This window comes from Salvia hispanica, chromosome 3 (genome assembly GCF_023119035.1).
Source record: "Salvia hispanica cultivar TCC Black 2014 chromosome 3, UniMelb_Shisp_WGS_1.0, whole genome shotgun sequence".
NCBI lineage: Eukaryota > Viridiplantae > Streptophyta > Magnoliopsida > Lamiales > Lamiaceae > Salvia > Salvia hispanica.
Genome location: NC_062967.1, coordinates 13,397,342 through 13,416,389, shown reverse-complemented (window position 1 = coordinate 13,416,389; position 19,048 = coordinate 13,397,342). Strand labels below are relative to the sequence as shown.

Here is a 19,048-nt window from a genome sequence, read left to right as displayed (position 1 = left end):
AAATCAATAATATTGACTACTATGAATATTTGATGCTGCATTTCATTTATAGCATCGTTCTCTCCTCCAACAAATTTATATTGATGAAATGTTACAACGAACATACTAAACATAGGGCTATTAGCTCCCTATGTCCAGTTATAACAACAAGATCTAATCAATTTTCTTTCGACTATCAAAAAACAAAACCACAGATTCAGACGAGGCTCGGTGTTTATTGGCTCGCATTCGCAACATCCAGAGTCTCGAGTTTGTTGCTTATTTCTGTGTTGTGTTCGCTGTCCATTGATGATGAGTTTGAAGCCTCTGGTTTGTTAGGGTTGATAATTTGTGTAGGTTTGCTATTCAACAGATTCCTAGCTTTTCCGGTAGCAAGGATGAGGTTCAGCACTTTCTCTTGTTGTTCCTACATGAAATTCAACATTGAAAGGAAAATGAATAGAGATAAGTTTCAAGATATCAATGTAGCACAGCAGAGATGGTGAATATGACAGATTTGCAGTACCTGCATAGCTAGCAGAACAGTGTGAATCTCCCCGAGTTCCTTCTCCAAAACGTCTTCACGTGCTGCCAATGCTCGAGTGACCTCAGAGTTCTTCCGTGCCAACGCCGCAGTCTGAGATTGAAAATGGAAAACAAATAAAAAGCAGAAGTCAGAAACTTCCAGAGTCCATCGAAGCACAAGCAATGCTGCTAAACCACTCCACACGATCCAGAAAATGGTGTACGTTCTGAGCAGTTGAGCACCTCATATAAATATGAAACGGAAAGTTGAAAGGCATCACAAAACATGTTCTAATCAACCCATCTTAAATAGTTTAGGATCCTATAATGCTTTTCATACTCTCAGGCTGATTGAACAAAGTCATTGTAAGCTTCTTATTCCAGCACAAACTTCATAACACTAAATTAGACTTCTCCTGTCAGTAATCCGACTCCCAAAATGACCAAGAACCAATAAGATTTGTTCAACAACCAACACCTACTCCAACATTCGATCCCTAACAAGAAACAGCAGTGGCCTGTATCAAATTTGCAATTTTGAATGATGAATATGTGAAGCACTCATGTCAAACTTGAAAGCAAGTCCTACAACTCAAGGCTGTATCCTTCTTGATTCTTTTCAAGAAAATTCACAATAGTCCTTTACATATAAAGAGAAGAAAGAGCATGCTAGGTTATGTCATTTAAATTATCTGAATCATCAGCACCAACAAGGGAATTTGTGAAACCATTGCTCAAACCTTCTCCTCCTACAAAAAAATAGGCCTACGCCAGACCTATTCGCCATCAACTATACGAAAGGCAGGACTTAGAAACTTCAGAGTCCATCAATGCACAAGCAATGCTGCTAAACTACTCCGCACAATCCAGAGAAGGTCTACATTATGAGCAGTCGAGTGCCTTGTAGTATAAAACAAAAATGCCAGGGTTTTCTTATATAGGTGACAGGCATCACAGAACATGTTCTAATCAACCCATCAAAATCCAAGACTTATCCAAGCATAACTGTTTCCAAAAGAGTCACCACAAAATCCATCAAAATAAATTGTTTGGATACGAGATAGTAGAATTTTCCTGTCAGCAATCTGACTCCCAAAACTTTCACGAACCATTAACATTCGTTAAACGACCAGCACCTACTCCAACATTCGGTTCCCTACCCTTCGATCCTTAACAAGAAACAGCAGCAGCATATATCATATTTTGCAATATTGGCTGACGAATATATGAAGCACTCTTGTCAAACTAGCATATCCTGCAACCTTAAAATATACTCATATCCTTTTAAAAAATATATATATATATATATATATATACTCATATCCTGATTCTATATGAGCGAATTCACAATTTTCCTTAACATATAAAGAGAAGGAACATCATGTTATCATGTTTAACATATCTGCATCATTAGCACAAGCAAGGGAATTAAGAAACCATTGATCAACCCTTCTCCTACTACAAAAACTAGGCCGATGCCAGACCTATTCGCCATTAACTACACGAAAAAACACCAACGAGTAACATGCCTTTGTGTATCTTCAATCCTCATCCAAAACACACTAAAATTGATTCATCCTTTTTCCTTTTTCCAAACCTTACCATTCTCATACAAACACCAACTAAACAACATCCAATTCAATACAAGATACTAATCATTTCACAAAATGCAAGCTATCAAGAAATGAAAACTTCACCATATCTAAACAACATCCAATTCAAGACAAGATACTAATCATTCCACAAAATGCAAGCTATCAAGAAATGAAAACTTCACCATATCTAAAAATTAAACACATAATCCTCATCCAAATTCCCCTAAAACAAAATGTCAACAAGAAACACACAACCAACATCACCTCAAAGATCGGCTCTTTCAGAGATTTCCGGGCGGCCCGAACCCGAACACCGAGCTTCTCAAGCTGCCTCGACAGAGCCTGAATGAGGGACGCCGAGCTCCGCAAATCCTCCTCCAATTTCTCCACTCTCCCCAACAAATTAGCCCCCTTCGAGAACCCGGGCCCGCACACCCTCCGCGACTGCCGCCGCCGTATCACCGCCCCAACCACGACGCTCGCCACCAACACCACACACTGCCACACAAAAACCTTGCTCCCAATCCACCAAAGAAGCGCCCCCTTTTGCAATCCGAAGCTCACTGCCGCATACAACGAGACCGCAGCCGAGATAGTTAGGCTCAAGAATTCAAGATTGGAGAGAAGATCGTCGAAATTGAAAGTGCTGGAGCCGGCGCCGCCCTTGCCGCAGTCAATTTGGAGGTCGCCAAAAGAGGCGGTGGCCTTTCTGAGGGGGAAAACGCGGGATTGGCATGTCAAGAAGGCGTAATTGGGGAGATGGGGCCGTGAATTTAGGGTTGGAAATGGCGAAATTGGCGGTTTTGGGAAATGGGTTGGTGAGAAAGGGATTAGGGAAGAGATTGGATTCTTGTTTGTGAAGATGGAGCGAAAAGAGACTGCCATTTTTTTTCCCTCTCTGTTTGTGATCAGGGTAGTAAAGCAAAGTGACAGTGGAGAAGACGAGAAGGAGGGCAAATTAGTCATTTCATTGAAATTAATTAATTACTGTACATTTGATTCATTACATATTCCGGGGATAATTACATCTTATGTACAAAATGTTTCACCAATGTTTCAATTGAGTACAAAATGTTTTGAGTTAACAAATACTCCCTCCATCCCATTTTAGGAATCCCGGTTGAGTTCGACACGGATATTAAGAAATGTAAAGGAAAGTTGGTGAAAAAATATATTGGAATGTGGGTCCTACTTTTTTATATTAGTTTTATAATAAAATGCGAGTGGAAAAATGATAGTGGAATGTGGAGCCTAATACCATTTATGCAATATTTCAACCGAGACTCCTAAAGTGACACCCAAAAATGTTAAACCGGGACTCCTAAAGTGGGACGGAGGGAGTATTATACAAAAAGTTTGATTATTGTTTCAAATTAGTACATTCCGTCTAAAAATCACTAACATCGTTACTTTTTCTTATTTTCCATCCCTTCGACTCTAAAATTAGCTACAAATATTAGCTGAAAGTTAAATGTGAATTCATTGCTTGATAAAATGCCCATATGGCAATGCATAAGGTATTATTTAGACTAATAATAATATCATGTTTAATTTTGGAGAAAAATACGAAAAAGTAATAGTGTTAGTGATTTTAGATGAAATGTACTAATTCGTAACACTAATCAAACTTTTTGTATGATACTCCCTCCGTCCACGATTAAGAGTCTCATTTCTAAATGGCGCGGGTGTTAAGAAATGTTAAGAAAAGTGGGTGGAAGAAAGTTAGTGCAATAGTGGTCCCACTTGTATATATTAGATTTAAATGATATGTGAGTGAAATGAGTTAGTTGAATGCGGGGTCTCTTTACCATTTATGGTAATTATGAATCGGGACTCTTATTCGTGGATGGACCAAAATGAGAAAACGAGACTCTTATTCGTGGATGGAGGGAGTATTTGTTAACTTAAAATATTCCCCCTTGGACACCATGGCGCAAAACAACTTGAAATTGTTTTATAAATTCAAAATCGATGGACGATAGATTTTGGCATATGACATTGTTTAGAAGGCGAAAAATATAATTTAGGGCACGGCGGATTTTTGGATTTTATCCATCTGACTTGAAATTTGCACGGTGCTTGAAATTTGCACGGTGCTTACTGCTGATGCGTTACGATGCTCATCATTGTTGACACCAAACTTGAGTTCATATATTGTGAGATTTTAGCAGATGGACGATAGATTTTGGCCACCAGACGTTGTTTATGAGGTGAAAAATACAATTTAGGGGACGGCAGATTTTTGGATTTTGTGCATCTGACTTGAAATTCGCACGGTGCTTGAAATTCAAAATCAAAGTCATTGATGGATGATAGATTTTGGTCATCTGACATTGTTTAGGAGGCGAAAAATACAATTTAGGGGACGGCAGATTTTTGGATTTTGTCCATCTGACTTGAAATTTGCACGGTGCTTGAAATTGGATCGATTATTACTACTGATGCGTTACGATGTTCATCATTGTTGACACCAAACTTGAGTTCATATATTGTGTGATTTTAGTAGATGGTTGACCTTCTTGGCGTGAGTCCAAAACTTGTTGAAAATAATGCTAAACTTTAGGAACCACTAACTAATGTTATGCTTAGTGGCTAATTTATTTAGTTTGCTATTGTTATTATTTTGTTCTAGATTTTAGGAGTCACCATCATGTAGAGTGATTTAGTATTTGATTTAATTGAAGTTTTTTTTTTTTTTTTTGTTAGTGGCAGATATAAAGAGTTGTTAGAGAGTTTTTAGGAATTTGTTGAACAGTATCCTATAAATTTGTACTTGGAAGATTTCAATACACACTGATTTTCTACCATAGTTCTTCTTTGTTTTAAAGCTGATCGTACCTAACTTAGTTGGACATTACGTAAGGAGGAAATACTTATATTTAGTTTGAAGGATTTGGTAGCTAATGGGTGGAAATCAGAGAATGGATTTCGGCCAGATTATTTGTGATGAAGCTATCAAGCGTGAGTTCTCATCATCTATTAATTCTCATATCATCTCTAAAAGACCATGCAAAGGAAATAAAACTACCACAAAATGGGTACATTTTGTGTTGTACCACTTTGGATAGAACTCCATCTAGGATGTTTGGTGACATTTTGATAATTTTATTGTGTTTATGTCCTAAACAGAAGGACACATAAGTTTGTATCCGTTTGATATACCAAATAATCTCTTTGTCCCCAATTAAGTGTCCTATTTTGTCATTTTGTGTTCTTCCCTCGTTAAAAATCTTATTTCACTTTTACAATAAATGATAAGCAGGTGTAACACCCCAATTTTTTCCAATCTTTTTTAATTGTTCCCAAAAGAACGTCAAATATTTAAGTAATTTTTGTTTTAGTTCATTTAGTCCATAGAAGGATAATAATATACACATTTGGGCCTATTGCATTTATTCTTTTACAAGTCCAATTATTATTTTTCTTGAGGATGCCCACTTATTTTTTTTGAGCCCAAGTCAACTTTATTATTTCTGCAAATCAGCCCAATTGATTCCCTAAATCTGCCTTATGTTTTTCACAATCAATTTCCACAAAATCTGCACCATCTGAAAATATGAAACATAATTCAGACAGTCTAGATGGTGTCAAATTAGATAGAGGGAACATTTTTTTTGTCCGTGAAATTTGTTAAAATATCATTTTAGGTCCGTGAATTTTGAGAATATCATTTGAGGTTCATAAACTATGAGTTAATATCAATCGAAGTACTTTTTATTACTTTCAAGTTTTTTCAGACGAAAATACTCAATACCTTTAATGGTACATATTTTTAATAAACTTATTACATACTCATACTTTTTTATAAATATATTTACTATATATTTTTGACGAATTTTCTAAATATAATTTGACCTTCAATATTATTACTTAATTTTGTGACATACAAAAAATTAAGTGATAATAATAAAGGTCAAAGTATATAGTAAAGATATTTATAAAAAATATGAGTATGTGATAAGTTTATTAAAAATATGTACCCTTTAAAGGTATTGAGGTCATTTTCGTCCAAAAAACTTGTAAATAATAAAAAAGTATTTCAATTGATATTAATTCATAGTTGACGGACCTCAAATGATATTTTCAAAGTTCACAGACCTAAAATGATACTTTGACAAAGTTCGTGGACAAAAAAAGATGTTCCCTCAAGTAGATAGATATACATAAATACTTGACCCCAAAAATCACGTACTCGATCCCAAAATTTGGCTCAACTCTATACCCGACACTTATCCCAAAACTTATTTTGGTTACATTATAATCCTATACGAGTAATTGAATACCCAAAATCTCAAAATTGGGGTCAAAATTTATAAGGCCATCCACAACGCTATCTCTTATTCATCCCTTAACCATCTCATTCCTTAACTATTCATGGGTCCCACTGTACTTTTCAGCCCATCTCTTAACTAAGAGACACCACCTGTATCCCTCCATCTCTTAAGCCATCCACAACGCTATCTCTTATTCATCCCTTAACCATCTCATCCATTAACTATTCATGGGCCCCACTGTACTTTTCAGCCCATCTCTTAACTAAGAGACAACACTTGCATCCCTCCATCTCTTAACCATCTCATCCCTTAACTATTCATTCAATTTCATTTTTTATTTTTAATTCCAACAAATTCAAAAATAAAAGTTACAATTTAAAGGCCTTAAAAATAAAAGAAATACATAATTAAAATCCTAAAAAAATTAAAAATACATATTAAAATACTCTAAATTAAATTATAAAAACTACTCCGCCGGCGAATCATCCCCCGAAGTCGGTGGCGGTGCACCCAAGTTAGATCGAGACCGAATACCAAGTTGAGCTTTCATATGCTCAATTCTGTCCATACGGGCTTCAAATTTGGGAGGACTCATTTTTTAAGTGTCAGCCATCGTGGCGAGCAGGTACATGGACATTAGGGTGTTCGATCCCGTGCCGGAGCCTGAGCCCGAGCCCGCCTGGCTTGATTCGCCGCGGCCCCTATCCATCCCCCTCGCTCTAGCCGCCTTCGCCGCCTTGGTCCCTTGCGGCCGACGTCGTGAACCGGAAGACCCCCTGCATCATCGCTTGGCGTGCCCTCTTGTGAGGTGTTGCCTTCGCTGCCCTCACTAGACAAGTATTGGCCACGCGCCGTGTGCTTCGTGCGTTTCGAGCTCGAGCCCGACTGGACACCGCCTGCCCACCTTTCAAGGTGGTGGACTTTTAACCAAACATCGACATGCTTGAAATCTTTACCGACGTCGTCTTTAAAGACCCGCAACACCGCTCTCAGAATGTCGGCTCCACTGACTCCGCTTTGAAAATTCGCCTCTTCTACCCTGTATATCGCAACAAATTTTTTTAACATCTTTGTCGCATCGGTTCCAATGACTGCGGAGCATCTTCACGTTGTGGGCAAAGGTCTTCTTCGGCCTTCGTGCGTTATAAAGTTCGGTGACTTTTTTCCAGAAACACAAGCTGGTTTGTTGATTCCCGACGACAAGATCGTACGAGACGGTGATCCAAGCGTCGTACAGAGCCAACGTCTCCTTTTGGTTGTATGGATGACGGCCGCCGTCCACCACAACCTCGTCGTCACCCTCTTCCTCCTCGGCCACCTCGGCATTTACTTCGTTCCTGGCGGAGCCTCAACCTATCGGCCGGTATCCCAAAGTGCGTTCATCCGGAAAATTCTCCGGAATTTGGATAATCCCGGCGATTGCCCGTACCTTTGGGGGGAGGGCCGATAGTATGCATCCACATCAAAATGTGGTATTTGGTACGCCGGTGGAGTCGTCGAGCCTTGGGTGCCCTGCGACGAACCGGTATCGGTAGTACCCAAAACGTTGTACATGCCCGCCCAATCGCAAAACGAGTTCAAGTCGAACCCGCCGGAGCGGCGGCCGCCGCCGTCGGAGTTTCCATCGCCGGACATTTTTTCAAAAATTGGAGAAAAAAAGAGATAAGATATTTGAGAGAAGAATAGATGAGTGTAGTATTTGTGTGTAGAATGGAGAATGGGAGAGGAAGGGAGTATTTATAGAATAATAAAAGAAAATAAATAAATAAATAAAAATTCGACCGTTTGAAAAAAAAATCTCGAAATTTCGAATTTTTTTTAAAAATAAATAAATTATGACGTCATAATTACGACGCCCACTCGCGGGCAGGCGAGTGGACGTCACGCCTAGCGCCAGCGCGCGCCACGTGGCGCTGTCGCGTGGCGAGACAGCTCGTGCCCGGCCCCTTCCGTGCGCGACGTGCGACGAGACGTCCCGTCTCTTCGGGACGAGATGCGTTTTGCAACGCGGTCTCGCCGGGACGAGATCGATCCGGTGGTGAGTCGCGCTGCTGATGCTCTTAAACCGTCTCATCCCTTAACTATTCATTCAATTTCATTTTTTATTTTTAATTCCAACAAATTCAATTAATAAAAGCACACTTCATTAAATAAAATAAAAATTACAATTTAAAGGCCTAAAAAATAAAAAAAATACATAATTTAAAATCCTAAAAATAAAATAAATACATAATTAAAATCCTTAAAAAAATTAAAAATACATAATTAAAATACTCTAAATTAAATTATAAAAACTACTCCGCCGGCGAATCATCCCTCGAAGTGGGTGGAGGTGCACCCAAGTTAGATCGAGACCGAATACCAAGTTGAGCTTTCATATGCTCAATGTCGTCCATATGGGCTTCAAATTGGAGAGGACTCATTTTTGAAGTGTTTGCCATCGTGGCGAGCAGGTACATGGACATTAGGGTGTTCTAGCCGCGGCCGCCGGAGTTTCCATCGCCGGACGTTTTTTCAAAAATTGGAGAGAAAAGAGACAAGATATTTGAGAGAAGAATAGATGAGTGTACTGTTTGTGTGTAGAATGGAGAATGGAAGATGAAGGGAGTATTTATAGAATAATAAAAGAAAAGCAAATAAAAAAAATAAAAATTTCGACTGTTTGAACGGTCATATGACTGTTTGAAAAAAAAAATTAATTTTTTTTCAAAATATAGGATTTAATATATATATATATATATAGGGGTGCGTTAAAATGACAACACTCTTAAGAGCATCTCCATTGGTAGGCTAGCCACCGGCTAGCCGAACCATTGGAGTAGGCCAGCCGATTTTCGGCGGAAAAACCGGCCAAGGCTAGCCGATTGCGTGTGGCTGGCCGATGCGCTGGCCGCCATTGTGGCGGCCCGATCGGCCAACGACGATTTTTAAATTTTTTTTTTAAAAACCTATATAAACGCGATTTTAGTTTCATTTTCATTTGCACCGCTTGTTTTAACGTGTTTTCTCTCTCTCTAACTTTCTGTACAAGAGCATCATCGAGCGATGAGTAACGCGGGTGGTAGCAGTGGTGGTAGTGGTGGGGATGCTGAGGAGTACGAACGGAGGATGAACGAGGCTATGGAGGCCTACATGAACCGCGAGATGGAGCGGTACATGCGTAGGGTGGAACAGCAGGCGATACCTCGCCCTCCTCCGGTTATCCACCGCCGAGAAGTGATTGATCGGGATCACGCCGCTGCACATCAGCGGCTGTACGACGACTACTTTTCAGAGAACCCGCGGTTTCCCGCCAACATGTTCCGGCGGCGTTTTAGAATGCGCAGGGAGTTGTTTATACGTATCGTTGGCGCATTAGAGCGTCGATATCTGTGTTTCCGCTTCAGGCACGATGCGGTTGGCAGACCCGACCACACCCCTATTCAAAAGTGCACGGCGGCAATCGGGCAGTTGGCCTACGGAGGCGCGGCAGACATGTGGGATGAGTACCTCCACATCGGTGAGTCGACGAGCCCTGGAATGTCTGAAAAATTTCTGTGGGGGCGTGATAAACATTTTCGGTGAGCAGTACCTTCGAAGCCCTACTCCCGAAGATTGTCAGAATTTGATGCAGATGCACGGGGAGAAGCATGGGTTCCCCGGGATGTTAAGCAACATAGATTGTATGCATTGGGAGTGGAAGAACTGTCCGACTGCCTGGAAGGGGGCCTACACGACCGGCTACAAGTCAAAGAATCCCACGTTGATCCTCGAGGCCGTAGCTGATTACCGGCTGTGGATCTGGCATGCGTATTTTGGGGTAGCCGGGTCGAACAACGACCTCAACGTCCTGAACTCGTCTCCCCTCTTCAACGAGAAGTGCCGGGGCGTCGGTCCAGCCCGTCTCATTTGTGGCCAATGACAACCGGCATGATATGGGCTACTACTTGGCGGATGGGATATACCCTCGGTGGCCGTCTTTGTGAAGACGTTCAGGCAAACAAGTGATGAAAGGAAGGCCTACTTTGCGGAACGACAGGAGTCGGCGCGCAAGGACGTGGAGCGCGCATTTGGTGTGCTCCAGTCTCGATGGGCGGCAATTAAGGGTCCAACGCGTTTGTGGGATGTCACATGCGTATCCCAAATAATGTACGCCTGCATTATCCTGCACAACATGATCGTCGAAGACGAAGGCGTACAACCGACTAGTTGGGCCAATGACGATGAAGCCGGTCCAAGCCACGGAACGGCCACCCCTAGTGTACGACAGGGGGTACCTCTCGATGAAGTCGGCCGCCTCAAGGAATTTGCCAACATGCGCCAAGTGGATGCTCATATTCAACTCCAAAAGGATATAATTGAAGAGTTGTGGGCACGGAGGACTGCACGGCGATAGTTTTTTTTTCTTTATTATATACCTTTTTAAATGTAATTTTTTTTATCTATGTACCTTTTTAAATGCAATTAATGAATTTTCCCGTATATGTCTCGTAAATTTAATTCCATAATTTAATCGTAATTTTAATTCCATAAATGTAGTATATTTTGAATTATTTTTTTTGCGACTGGCCTATGGCTGGCCTAAATCTGATGTGGCAGGTGGATTTTTAGTGCTGCTGACGTGGCAGGGAGAGAGAGTGGCTGGCCTATGGCTGGCTTAATAGCATTGGAGATGCTCTAAAATGACACTGTGACACCACGCCAGACTGCAATATTATATATGCTGGACTGCAATAGTATAACGCTAGACCGCAATCTATAGATTGCAGCCTAGCGTATTGGATATTGCAGTCGGAAAAATTGCGTCTAGTGTATAGGATATTGTAGTCCGTGAAAATTTACCCTTGAGCAATTTTTATGATTGCCACATGGCAGCTTATTATTCGTCCACATGTACAAATGATTGGCTAGGAATGGTGGTATGGTGTTACTTTAAGAGGTGTTGTCATTTTAACACAACCCTATATATATATAGGGGTGCACTATGGTGCCACCATAGATAGGATAACACCATACCACCAATATAGTCCGTTAGATCTCATCTATGGACGCCCAGGATTAAATTTCGCGAAAAAACACGAGTTTGCAGTCTACTGTATTAGATATTGCAGTCTACTGTATTAGATATTGCAATCGTGGTAAACTGCAATATTATTGTGGTAAGACTGCAATATTCAATGAACAACACTGCAATCTGGTAACGTAAAATTAGAAATTTCCTATTTTACCCCTCCGTGTTTTTACACGTGGCAGCATGACAAGCACACGATTTTCAAATCCAATGGCCTAAAATGGTGGTATGGTGTTACAATAAAGAGGGTTGTCATCTTAATACATCCCTATATATATATAGGGAGATGATCAAAACAAGTATGTGTTTAAATCCAGAAATGCAGCCCAAATCTTGGCCCTAGGATTAGATGATCTAATGGTCAATAATTAACCCAAAACACGGAAGGTCATAATTAAGTAGTTTTAGGTCATATTATAAGATTTGGATTTATGTCATGTTAAGATCATTTTAGGTCATGCTTTGTTAGTATGACCTAAAAATAAACTAACTATGACCTAAAAATGTCTTACGTATGACCGTGTTCTGCATTTCTGTATTTAAATCTGGTCTTCATAGATCAAAACCCTACATATATATATATATATATATATATATATAGAGTCCTATTATCCACAAATCCACTCTTAAAGACCGAACCACCGAACCCTACCAAATTAGGGCTTTTAGATCTAGTTTTTTATGGATAAGATACAGAAATTTATAAATTATTTTCGCCTTCATCACGAGCCTATTTTAATTCATCTGAAGGTAAATAAGTCATACTAACATGTTACGAAGATTTAACTTCGTTCCAGAATATATTACTTCATTCTAGTAGGTTTTTACTTCATTCTAGTGAGTTTTTACTTCATTCCAGTAGGTTTTTACTTCATTTCAGTACGAAATGTGGTTTCGCCGTTGCGTGTCGGTCTTTCTCTCTACAATATCTATCACCAACGCCATGGCGCTAATATGGTTTAATAAACACATTGAATAATGTAATAAATTGTTGGAATGAAGTATGTGTAGAAGCATTTGAAGTACAGAATGAAGTAATAAACATATATAATGAAGTAAAATGGGCTAGTAATGAAGAAGAAAAAATTTTCGCAGCAGCACATCTCATCAAAAAAACTAGATCTAATGGCCCAGATTTGGTCTCTAGTTTGGTCTTTAAAATTGGTTCGACATTGATCACAACTCTATATATATATATATATATATATAGGGATGTATTCACATCCTTTTTGCATCTTTTGTTCTTTTTCCTTCTCAATCTCCACCATCAATTTTCAAGATCTAAGGGCCGAAAATAGGGCCTGATTTAATCCTTTTTATTCATTAAAAAAATAGAAAAGGGCGTTTAGGGGATACACATTTACGTCGGTTATGGAAAGTCCATGATTCTCTCCATCACAAAATATTCAAGCGATTTTATTTATAAGATTACAGAATTATTTCTTCTCTTTCATGATTTTTCTCCCATCATTCTCCATAGAAGAAATTTCTGCTTCTAAAATATCTTGCGAAATTTGTATTGTTTTTAATTCTCGTTGAAATTATATTTTTTCGAGAGTACCGGTAATTTCTTCTGTACCCGTAATTACCCGTAATGCACAGAATGAACCTAATAATGCAACACGGATGATTTTGTGAGGCTTCATCTAGTCCGTCCATCATACTAATCTAATGGATGATATTAAGAAGGAAATAGACACTAAGGGGGCAATAGGACCTTAATGCTCCCCTATATATGGGTTTTCATCTACCAAAAGAAGTCCCTAAGTATAGAAATACATACCATATATGAACCGTTGGATTTGGAGATTAATGGCCACGATCTGGAATGACTCATCGTTTTTGTTGGGTCATAATAAGACGGATTTGTGTCATGTGAGGGGCAAATTAGGAATCAAAAAAATTAGGAACCGTCACCTACTGTTTTAATGGGCGGATTTTATGGGATTTATTAATATTGACAGCAAATTACATTTTCATTTCCTACGCTAGATATTAGGTGAGAGAGAGAAAAGGTTTATCATTTCTTCAAAGCAAATAACACAAAATCATTCACTCCTAAACAAAAAACCCTAGTAATTTATTTCACACGCTTCAACGAAATCGGCGATCTCTCTCAACAGCGACGCTTCTTTATCGACGACGAGCACTTGCTCTGCCGGAGCAGGGATCGTGGACGGTAAAGGTTAATTAAACTTTCTAATAATTTCTATTTTTAGTTTTGGGTCAAAATTAATTCACGATTTCTGGTATTTTTATTCGCTATCCATAAGTTTATGAAAGGATGAAGGTGAACAAGAAAGAAACACAAAACCAACCTCCGAAAAATGGTATTTGGCCACCTAGATTTGGTTCATTTCGGTGTCGATTGTTTGGATTTTTAAATTTTGCCCTAATTTTCTAACCTTTATTGTGTTTCGAATAGCCGCTCAATCTGGTTGGCGAACTTTGAAGAACAATTGAGAGAGAGGGAATCATTAATGGCTAAGGCGAGGCCTAAGCAAATATGAATGGTCCTGAAAAAGGTACTTACCGAGATGTCTTTTTCAGTAATGGAGAAATGTGAACTAAACTTTAATATTTTTTGTTGGAAATGGGTAACAGATTTACAGAAAAAACTCAGAATGTCTCTCAAAATTTCATTTCATATACATGAAACGTATTAGGTCATATATGTAACAGTTTTGTGTCATGTTTATAAACTGTTATTGTTTCTATAAGTTGCATTCAATTTGGAATCACCTAAAATAAATGTATGGTCACTGATTAGCATTGGAATAGTTTTATGGGTTATGTAGTATAGCAATATATGAATTTGGTCATGTTTGTATCACTTTTATGTCTTAAGTGAAATATATGAATTAGGTCATGTTTGTATCACTTTTATGTCATAAGTGACTGCAATGTTTATTTTCTCAGATGGAAGTCAACATGGGTGAGAGAAGGCCATTGGAATTGTGGACTATCGACTAGATATAAGGGTGTGCTTCAGTATTTAAGAGCTAAAAACTATTGTGTTGAAGTTAGCTGAAAATAATCACAGCTCCCTTTCCAATAAATCATTGACATCCAAAAATTATGCAACGGACAACAAGAAAATGATGATCGATGTTGAAAAGATGGTATCAAGCTACAAATGGTAGCAAGCTACAAAGCTTTTGTAATGGCCATGTCATAAATTTTGGATTTAAAGTATGTTTCATTGATATAATTATGTGCGTATTTAACATATGGATTTTCAAACATTTTATTTCATCAATGGGTGATACTTTAAAATGACATTGGATTTAATTGTTTCTTCAAATTAGATTTTAATATGAATTATTTTTCAGACTCTATGACCAAGATAAAATATGTTGGTTGTTTGATCTCTTCTGAAAAGTAAAAACACAGTATAAGATGACTCTATGTCATACTTCGTAGATGTTAGAGTCATTTTGAGCAAAAAAGATAAAAATAAAATCATTAATTTGTTGTGGCAATTTTTGTAAAGTAACTAAGCAACTTGTGAGAAAAAATTGATTATGTAAATTAGCCGTTCATGTCATAATATATGCATGTAAGAGTCATAATGAGCATAATCAGGCAAAAAAAAATATAGTATCTGAGAATTCATACATTGGGTCATAATAAATTAATATTTGGGTCATATCATCGTATGGTTAATTTGTGTCATAATAAACCAACATCCACATTTTTTCGATTTACGTCGTCGTTTGAGTTTTTGATCGCTAAATTTCTGTTCACCTTCTATGTTACACACCATGTAAAACCATATGGTGAGATCATCAACCTTCTTTGAACCGTTCTTCCTTGTGTCAAAACCAACACGGCAACCATAGTTCTCGTAAAATTCAATGGCGTTGTCCAATGTGGGGAAGCTACGACCAACAAAAGGTTTAGCTCTATAGGGCATTCTGGTGTATTTAAATCTGTAATAATTCATGATCAGAACACACCTAAAAACTAACGATGATGAAGTAAAGACAAGTTTCCATCTACTGGATTTAGAATGATAATAGGTCATAATAGGATGAAATCGCGGCATACAACAATTATAACTGTCTTATACGGAAATGGGTCATACTAAACACAAATCGAAGCATAGCGAAAAATCAATCAAATAGTATAGGTGAAAATATTCATACAACAGAAGACCATGACAAACACAGATACAAATATATGAATTGGAGCATAACAAACAAATGAAGTAGAAAACAATAACCATAACCTGTATTCTCAAGAACGTCATCGGAGTATGATTGATTATCTACGTGCGAAGTAGAATGTGTTAGGATCTGCCAACGACGATGATATAGAATTGAAAATGGAACAGATTAATATGGAACACGCTTGGAGTTGGGATCTGCCAACGACGATAATATAGAATTGAGAATGAAACAAATTAATCTGGAACAAGTATAATGGAAGTTTGATGGTACAGTGGCTGAAGAAGATGAAGATACGAAGGAGATGAAGTTGAGGAATGTTAAATCATAATTCACGCATATGATTTGTTAGTGGAAAGAGAAATTGCAAGATTATAGGAGTTGCCATAACAATCGAGAGGTAGCTAATGACTTTAGTAACCTTATTGGATTTTTAGTGAATAAAATAATAAGATTTAGTGAATTAATTGAGCCATTAGATGTTTTAATTACAAGATGATCTCGCCAGATCCTAAGGCTGAAAGTTGGCCTGTATTTCTTTATTTAAAGCCATTTTTGTTTTGATCAAAATCATATATATATATATATATATATATATATATATATATATATATTTGATCTATGAAGACCAGATTTAAATACAGAAACGCAGAACACGGTCATTAGTAGGACATTTTTAGGTCATAGTTAGTTTATTTTTAGGTCATGCTAACAAAGCATGACCTAAAATGATCTTAACATGACATAAACCCAAATCTTATAATATGACCTAAAACTACTTAATTATGACATTCCGTGTTTTGGGTTAATTATTGACCATTAGATCATCTAATCCTAGGGCCAAGATTTGGGCTGCATTTTTGGATTTCAATGCATTCTTATTTTGATCACCTCCCTATATATATATATATATATATATAGGATTGTGTTAAAATGACAACATCACTTAAAGTAACACTATACCACCATTCCTAGCCAATCATTTGTACACGTGGACGAATAATAAGCTGCCATGTGGCAATCATAAAAATTGCTCAATGGTAAATTTTCGCGGACTGCAATATCCAATACACTAGGACTGCAATTTTTCCCGATTGCAATATTCAATACGCTGGACTGCAATCTATAGATTGCAGTCTAGTGTATTGGATATTGCAGTCTAGCGTTTATAATATTGCAGTCTAGCGTGGTGTCATAGTGTCATTTTAAGAGTGTTGTCATTTTAACGCACCCCTATATATATATATATATATATATATATATATATATAGAGAGAGGAGTGATCAAGGTCTAACTAATTTTAAGTGTATAACTAGAGACTAAATCTCAGCCACATATCTTATTACTCCAAATTAATCCTATGGCTTAAATAATCTTTCAGATTTTTCTCAAAATAAAAGCCCAAGGGCATTTTCGGAACTCATAAGATTAACGTGAATTGTGTGTAGCGATTTGTACAATCTGAACCAAATTCAGCTTATGATTTCTTCCATAGATTCAAAATTGTTCATCTTCCGTCCAGATTTCTTATTTGATCTTCCTAATCAAATCGCGTTTTTCCTGAATCATCCAGATTTCTGATTAGTTCATCGTGAATCGTCCAAATTTGTGAATTGATCAGTCATGATTTACGAATTTTCTCCATCACAATTCAACGATTCCTGATTTATTCATCTCGATTCATTCCTCATCGCGATTGGTCAGCCACGATTCAATACTGCAGCTCGATTTCTTTCTGATTCATTTCTCCAGCGAGATTGATCAACGACATTTGAATTTCTGATCGCATGGAGTCAATTCCGTAACCATCGTTGGCAGATTATTCTGATTCAGATTCCCCTTCATCAGAAGAAGAAGAATCTAAAGGTAATTATCAATTATTATCAGTTAAAGTGATGAAGATGAAGTCTATGTGTTTGTTCTTATAGCATGATTAGTGTGTGTATGATGCGAAAAAAGATGTCAGAGTGAGGTATATATGCTTTAAATGGAAGTGTACGCGTTTTGTGAATTGCACAACATGATTAGCTCTAAAACTACTTATATTACGTTGGAGTGAAGTATTTATCATTTATAGTGATGTAAATATTTCATAGAGTAAAGTATAACTTTGGTTTTTTATACACTAGTGATTTAATGTTTACACTGATGTGTATATTTCATATAGTGAAGTATATATAACAAACAATGAAGTATAACATTGCCTTTTTATACAAACAGTGATTTATTGTGAATATTTCATAAAGTGAAGTATATTGAGTATATAGTGAAGTATATTGAACATATAGTGAAGTATATTGAGTATATAGTGAACTAGTATATGCTTATAATGAAATATATTTTGCATGCTTTATAGTGAAGTTTATATTACTTATAGTTAATTAAAGTTGCTTTATAGTGTACTTATATGAAGGTTTTAATATGTAACTACTGTATGATATTTGCTCCTTTTACGGGTAAGGATAATCATGATCACCATTTGACATTTGTTGTTGCCCTTCTGTCCCAGGTAAGAAGCATCTTCTTGCAGAAGGTGTTGTCCTATTTTCCACACAAAAGAGAGCATTGATTGGGGAATTGCAAAAAGGGGAATGAGAAGGCAAAACATAGGCAGTGAGGATTTTGACATAAATAGTTCACTTTGTAGAGCACTTATGACTCATTTTTAGTACACTTTTGAGTGATTTTTATTTCAATTACATGTTTTGGTTCATTTATTGTGAACATATACTTGCAGTGAAGTTGAAATACTATATAGTGTAGTAACTGTTATGTACAGTGATATAAAACTGCTCTATAGTGAAGAAAATATGCTATGCAGTGAAGTAAATTAATAGTCAACATAATATTGAATTTAATTGCAACGGATAAGCTTTATATTGTATTAAATGACACATTATGAACTAGTTTCATACAAATGGTCATGAACGCTTGAAGTTTACAATCATTTTTCCACATTTATCTCCATGTTGTTGCTACATTCTTGATAATGCTTTGATGTTGTCGCCAAGTTATTCAATGACTCATGGTTTGTTTCCGACAATATTAATGAGCTGCAATACTTTGTTCTTAGCCTTTGGAGCATTCACTTGCTGCTTTTTTTAGGCAATATATTTTCAATCGTGTTCCGCTCGCCATAGTAACAGTCATCATGTACTTCACTCTAAGGTGCAATGCAGCTTCTTGAATCTATATATGGTGCAGTGTTACTGAAATCAATAGAAGAAAGATAACATTAGCAATGATTACTAAAATTTTCACCTTTGTTAAGAATACATTTGTATATAGAAGCTCCATAGTATTTCATATACAAGTATTATTATACTAACAATCAGCTATACATACAATCATCATATCATAACAAGAATTCGAAGCCTTCATATTAGTAGCATTGTTATTTGTTTACTATTAATTCATGCATAGATCACAGACACTTCACTCTAACACTGGAATACT

General features: G+C 37.3%; 1 protein-coding gene and 1 long non-coding RNA gene across 2 annotated transcripts; one reads left to right on the top strand and one right to left on the bottom strand.

The window, feature by feature from the left end:
- Positions 1–12: 12 nt before the first annotated feature.
- On the bottom strand, positions 13–3,006 carry LOC125213325. Its single transcript, XM_048113808.1, has 3 exons — positions 2,364–3,006; positions 506–616; positions 13–406 (listed from the first exon to the last, which is right to left on the bottom strand). The coding sequence occupies exons 1-3, from the start codon at positions 2,982–2,984 to the stop codon at positions 215–217; spliced, it is 924 nt and encodes a 307-aa protein (XP_047969765.1). The 5' UTR covers positions 2,985–3,006; the 3' UTR covers positions 13–214.
- Positions 3,007–13,708: 10,702 nt separating this feature from the next.
- On the top strand, positions 13,709–14,539 carry LOC125211970. The gene is made up of 3 exons (XR_007174586.1): positions 13,709–13,753; positions 13,849–13,948; positions 14,343–14,539. It is a non-coding gene; the product is annotated as an uncharacterized LOC125211970 (long non-coding RNA).
- Positions 14,540–19,048: the final 4,509 nt, after the last annotated feature.